The following is a 7,071-nucleotide window of genomic DNA, read 5'->3' on the forward strand; positions in this document are numbered from 1 at the left end:
AGGACCCCGAAAACCAATCACCGCCTTCAGGCTTTCTAAGGGAGGAAATTGTTGATTTCACTCCTCACTACCTATAACAGTTTCGGAGGCCATGAAATGCCAATACAGCACAACCCCCCCCCCCCCCAAATGACCCCTTTTCGGAAAGTAGACACCCTAAGCTATTTGCTGAGAGGAATGTTGAGTATTTTGAAGATCTCACTTTTTGTCACAAAGTTTTGAAAATTTAAAAAAAAAAAAAAAAAATTCCTTTTCTTTGTTTATTTTCCAAAACAAATAAGAGCTGCAAAATACTCACCATGCCTCATGGCAAATACCTTGGGGTGTCTACTTTACGAAAAGGGGTCATTTGGGGGGTTTTGTGCTATCTTGACATTTTATGGCCTCCGAAACTGTGATAGGTAGTGAGGAGTGAAATCAAAGGTTTACACCCTTAGAAAGCCTGAAGGAGGTGATTGGTTTTCGGGGTCCCGCACACAGCTAGGCTCCCAAAAAGTCTCACACATGTGGTATTCCTGCACTTAGGAGAAGTAGCTGAATGTATTTTGGGGTGTCATTCCACATATAGCCATGGCATGTGTGAGCAATATATCATTTAAGTGACAACTTTGTGTAAAAAAAGAAATTGTAATTTTCCCAAAACTTGTGGCAAAATATAAAATATTCCATGAACTCAACATTCCTCTCAGCAAATAGCTTGGGGTGTCTACTTTCCAAAATGAGGTCATTTGGGGTGGGGGGGTGGTTGTGCTATCTTGACATTTCATGGCCTCCGAAACTGTGATAGGTAGTGAGGAGTGAAATCAACAATTTACGCCCTTAGAAAGCGTGAAGGTGGTGATTGGATTTCGGGGTCCCGCACACAGCTAGGCTCCCAAAAAGTCTCACACATGTGGTATCCCTATACTTAGGAGAAGTAGCTGAATGTATTTTGGGGTGCCATTCCACATATACCCATGGCATGTGTGAGCAATATATCATTTAGTGACAACGGCGACAAGGTGCTTCAAACGACCCTTTTGGGGATCCACTCACCAGATTTTGTGGAAAAACCACTGATTATTTGAGGCTTTATTATCTTTAAAATCTGGTGAGTGGATCCCCAAAAGGGTCGTTTGAAGCACCTTGCCACCGTGTGAAGCACTTCAAGCACTTTTTATCCAGTTTTATTGAGATTTATAGTGGACTATTTTTTGGACTGCACTTTATTTAGCACTTTTGCACTATTAGCACTGCAAATTATTATTGCACCTTCATATGTATTAATTGACATATATTTTTGTCATCACTAATGCACTTTATATATTATCACATATATTAATTGGATGATTTTGTATTTTATTTATCATTATTGGATGATTGCATTATCTATTTATTCACATTCCTGGTAGCGCTGTTTTTATAACGTTTTCAATTGGTCAGAACTGATCACCAGGTCAAGGCCAAAAATCATTGGCCTGGACCTGATGACTGATCGGTTCTGAACTGAATCAGCACATTGTGGGGATGGCGGGCACGCACGCACGCCCCCTAGCCACGGGCGCTTGGCATGCAGTTCATCGGTTCAAGCAGTAAATGTGCGGCGGGTGGTCGGCAACTGGTTCAAGTAGACACTTTATTGCGGTATTATGGGATACTATGAATATGACATGAGCCCAGTTTTGGGTTATATTGTGTTAGAATTGGTGTATGACCAGTCCTTGGTTTCACACAACCAATTATAGATAAAGGGAACCTCTACCATGGACATCATCACCCATCACCTGGGACCACCACAAACATCTCTTCCATTCTCTTACAGATTCTGTCCTTTTTACAAGACGGTGGGAATGCTGCAGAACATGATCGCCTTCTATGACATGGCACGACATGCAGTGGAAGCCACGGCTCAGGCAGAAAATAAAATAACCTGGGCGGTAATTCGGGAACAACTTGGGGACATCATGTACAAACTCAGCTCCATGAAATTTAAGGTAATTGTTGGGTTGTGCTGAAATTGGGGACACTGAATATACGATGGCAGTTAGCGTTCTGCACCAGACAGAAGATGGGGGAGGGTGACAAAATGATCAGAAATTGGGGATCCCTTTAGGGGTACACACCTCTTATCCAGTCATGGGTAATTATTTCCTAATAACCGTACTTCAGGTCGTGGCTATTGAATTCTGATTGAAATGTGAAATGCTCACAGTATGAATCATCCGCGTTACCTAGTTAAGCTAGATCTTCCATGTTCTAGAATTAGCGTTGCATTGGACCTTCTATATTCTAGTTAGATCGGTTTCTCCATGTATAAGGGTTAGAGCTAGCCTGGATCTTCCATGTTCTAGGTTTAGAGCTAGCCTGGATCTTCCATGTTCTAGGGTTAGAGCTAGCCTGGATTTTCCATGTTCTAGGGTTAGAGTTAGGCTGGATCTTCCATGTTTTAGAATTAGCGTTGCATTGGACCTTCTATATTCTAGTTAGATCGGTTTCTCCATGTATAAGGGTTAGAGCTAGCCTGGATCTTCCATGTTCTAGGTTTAGAGCTAGCCTGGATCTTCCATGTTCTAGGGTTAGAGCTAGCCTGGATTTTCCATGTTCTAGGGTTAGAGTTAGGCTGGATCTTCCATGTTTTAGAGATAGTGTTACGGTGGATCTTCACTATTTTAGGGTTAGAGTTAGGCTTGATCTTTTGTGTTCTAAGGTGAGAGTTAGCTGGATTTTCAATGTTCTAAGATCAGAGTGCAGGTGGATCTTTCATGTTCTAAGGTCAGAGTTAGGCTGGATGATCTTCCATGTTCTAAGGTCATAGTTAGGCTGGATTTTCTATGTTCTAAGGTCAGAATTAGGGTGGATCTTCAATGTTCTAGGGTCAGAGTTAGCTGGATTTTCAATGTTCTAAGGTCAAAGTTATGTTGGATCTTCTATGTTCTAGGGTCAGAGTTAGGTTTGATCTTCCATGTTCTAGGGTCAGAGTTAGGTTTGATCTTCCATGTTCTAGGGTCAGAGTTAGGTTGGATCTTCCACGTTCTAGGGTCAGAGTTAGAGTGGATCTTCTATGTTCTAAGGTCAGAGGTAGGTCGGATATTCCATGTTCCAGGGTCAGAGTTTGGATCTTCCATGTTCCTTGGTTAACATTCAAGTTGATCTTCAAGACATTTCAGACATCAGCTATAGATCCAGCTCACAAGCGTAGATCCGTTTGTACTGCTGCTGTAATTTTTGATTCTCCTACTGTGGATCGTCAGTGCCAACCCCTCCGATTGGACACCTGTAGGTGAGGTATGACACGAAAACCTCCTAGTTGTGACAGATAACAATAACAAGGAAAGGTATTGCAGGTTATAAAATGTTGACTTGATAAAGTGCATAGCGCGAAACATGTAGTCATGGCAACCATATAGCTTGTGTTCCACCCTGGTTCCTGGTATTTCCCCCGCAAGTGGCGCCTGTCCGGCTGATGTCACCGATTCGGAACTACAGCGGAGTCCTTTCATCCTCGCGCCGGCTGGTTTCCGGCTTTGTGCACACACTGCTCAGTAGTCCTGAGAGACCGACCTCCTCGCACTCGTGTTGCTTGCTGCCAGGTGCCCTTGTCCCCTCCAGCCCAGGGGGATGGAAGCATTTTATGTACAATACCAATAAACTGTCAACCCTTCCTATACTGGATGTTCACCTGACTTCCTTATCCATTGCATCCCGGTGTGGTTCATGCGCTGCCTTCCTCATGTACTTTTGGTTATAAAATGTTATTTGAAGGAAAAGGAACATTTCTATTGGCTGCAGAGAGGAAAGGTTTGACTCCATTTGTATTATTATCTGCAGCCTGAAAGCCGACTAGTAAATAAAATGGAAATAAATGATAAATATGTGATAGCGCTGCCCAAATTAATTCAAACATATACTAAGTATAAGCGTATCAATAAATAGAATGAAAGCAAGTTTCATAGCATAATTGACTAAAGTGCAAAGAATGAATCAATGAAAATATTATATTTAAAACAAGTAAATAAGGTGAGTCCATGTAGAATGGTGCTCTGGTAGTCATTCTTCTTCTCTAATCAATAGGGTGACTCATATAATGAACTCACATTTATTTATGAAACATAATTATGTAATAACATCCAGCAAGATCTCACATATTCCAATAAATGACTCCTGCTGCCAGGCTCAACCCTACGCGTTACGCCACTAACATATGTGGCTTCATCTGGAGGAAAAAACCCTTTTGGGTCCTTTCACACGGCCGCTCCGTGTGTCCGCAAATCATCCTATTTTTTTGCGGATGATTTGCGGACATAATGTAAGTCTATGGCACTGCGGGTGTCAGCGGAATACCATCCGCTGACATCCGATTTTCCTCCTTTCAGTTCTGTTCCGTTTTTTGGAACGGAACAGAACCCTATTTTTTCATCCGTGTAAAAAACGGAAAGGAAGGAAAATTGGATGTCAGCGGTGTCATCCGCTGACATCCGCAATGCCATATACTTACATTATGTCCGCATATCATCCGCAAACGGATGGGATGATATGCGGACACACGGAGCGGATGACAGAAATGTCATCCGCTCCGTGAAAAAAAGTCCCGCAGCGGACTAAAGCAGCGGAGCGGCCGTGTGAAAGAAGCCTTATAGGTCTAAGATGAAGGTGAACACTTCACCTGGTGAATGGAGCACAGGCTGTGAATGTGGCTGTGAATGTGAATTCACCTGGTGAATGGAGCACAGGCTGTGAATGTGGTTGATGTGGGAATGTGGCTGTGAATGTGAATTCATCTGGTGAATGGAGCACAGGCTGTGAATGTGGTTGATGTGGGAATGTGGCTGTGAATGTGAATTCACCTGGTGAATGGAGCACAGGCTGTGAAGTGGCGAAACGCTGCATGTTTATTTATGAATCACCTTATTGATTAGAGACTTTCGTTTGCACAACTTATTCACACTGTAAAGCGCTGCTCAAACTGTTGGCGCTATATAAATCCTGTATAATAACTTATAAGAAGAATCACTACCAGAGCACAATATTAAGTGGACACTTTTTGGGGTTTTTTTTGCACACCTTAATTACTTGTTTTATATATAATATTTCCACTGATTCATTGTTTGTACTTTATTCAGTTATGCTGAAATGTGAAATGTGCTTTAATTTTATTTATTTATTGATTTATAAGTTTATACTTATGCCGAAATTAATTTAAAAAAAAAACTGTCACATATTTATAATTTTTTTACATGTGGGAGTGGGAATACATTTGGTGATCGCAGTAGCCATACACATCAAATACCACTAGGTGGCAGCACGCAACTATTTCATTTTTCATTAGTAAATATCATCACACACTACCTGCAATGGTGATTTATTGCTTGTGTGTGAAAGATAATTATGCAGTCAATGACATGGAAATGATAGCAGCACCCGTACTCAGCAAGGTTGTGGAATATTTTGTTTTTTACTATCAGGTGAGAAAGGAAAAGGTGAGAGTATCAGACAGTGACATATTTCAGGGGAAGATATGAAAATCCCTCCAAAACAGGGCTGGGTATCTGCATGGGGGGCACCTAGACACCCCCAAACCATGCGCGATTAGACACCCCCAAACTAGACACCCCCTAACCATGCACCATAAGCAATTGCAGGCCTTAGGGTCCTATGTGCAGTCTGCCCATTCTGAATGGTCAAACATTATACTGAGTCATTAAATGAGCCCATTTTTTTTTTGGTGGGGGAGGGGAGGTAAGACTGACGCTGGAGGTTTGATCTGCTCTTCCTTCCTCCTCAGGATCCTTTAAAGGATGGAGAAGCCAAGATTAAAGCCGACTACGCCCAGCTGTATGAGGAGATGCAGACGGCATTCCGCAGCCTGGAAGACTGAGAGCTCCGCCCACGAGGAGCTGGAGGAGAATTTAATTGGTGAAAAAGAACCTGAGATAATCAGAGACTGGACCCTGGGGTTACCGTTCTCCTCCCTGGGAGTGATTACCGCCATGACATGCCGGAATAGAGCTCATTCTACATGTTTGTACATTCTCCATTTGTGTACATGAAGATCGTTGTCTGTATCTGTACAAGGAGAGATTTTATGTGTAAAAATAAAGGACAATTTCCAGGACCAGAAAATCCTCAATTAATGTTCAAACCTGCGACTGTCCCTGGAGCAATCGTTCTACCAATATTACACTGTATAGTATGATCTCTATTCTACTGTATAAGACTTCATACCCTCTAATCTCTATCCTATATACTTCATATACTATATCCTTTGATCTCTATTCTGTACACACCAAATACTACAGTGCCTTGAAAAAGTATTCACACCCCTTTAAATTTTCCACATTTTCTCATGTTACAACCAAAAAGGTAAATTTATTTTATTGGGATTTTATGTGATAGACCGACACAAAATGGCCATAATTGTGAAGTGGAAGGAAAATGATAAATGATACAAATAAATCTGTGAAAAGTGTGACTGCATTTGTATTCACCCCCCAGGAGTCAATACTTTGTAGAAGCGCCTTTCCCTGCAATTACAGCTGCAAGTGTCTTGGAAATTAATATACACTTGATGCACAAATAACTCCGTTACACTAATAAATGCACTTTTGAATATCAATCCATCCCGTTGTGGTAATAAGCGCAGTTCTCAGCTCTGTGTATAAGGTAATGGAGTGCTCAGCACAGCAGTCCCCAGTAATACAGACACACAGGCTGATATCTCATTGGATGCTCATAGAATGTCCTGTCTAAGGCATGGAGCTCTGTTTATTTATGGGACAACAGCAGGAAGTGATGACTATACTTCATCAGCCAATCGGTTCCAAATGTACAGTCACATGACACAAGTTACTCACATAGAATCAATGACACACTTGTGTACATTAAAATATAAAATAGAAAGGGGGAGTACATGATGGTGAATGAGAAGAACAGAGTGCACGGCTTCCCGCCGCTGGTGTGTGGAAATTCGCACAGCGTAGTTAAAAATGAAGCCCACATGTAGCGGAATTCACGCCTAACACTACACAATGAAACTCACATGTAGCGGAATTCACGCCTAACACTACACAATGAAACTCACATGTAGCGGAATTC

At 41.8% G+C, this 7,071-nt stretch overlaps 1 protein-coding gene across 1 annotated transcript in view; it reads left to right on the forward strand.

Moving 5' to 3' along the window:
• Positions 1-5,897, forward strand: part of LOC309569056 (V-type proton ATPase catalytic subunit A-like) — a 40,645-nt gene extending 34,748 nt beyond the window's left edge. Inside the window, exons 13-14 of the mRNA XM_082274817.1 lie at positions 1,802-1,973; positions 5,762-5,897. Coding sequence (XP_082130943.1) covers positions 1,802-1,973; positions 5,762-5,854 — 265 coding nt within the window. The 3' untranslated portion in view covers positions 5,855-5,897. The remainder of the gene's footprint in view (positions 1-1,801; positions 1,974-5,761) is intronic.
• The last annotated feature ends 1,174 nt before the right edge of the window (positions 5,898-7,071 follow it).

Source organism: Pelophylax lessonae (assembly GCF_965119305.1).
Source record: "Pelophylax lessonae genome assembly, chromosome: 13".
In the NCBI taxonomy this organism is placed as follows: Eukaryota; Metazoa; Chordata; class Amphibia; order Anura; family Ranidae; genus Pelophylax; species Pelophylax lessonae.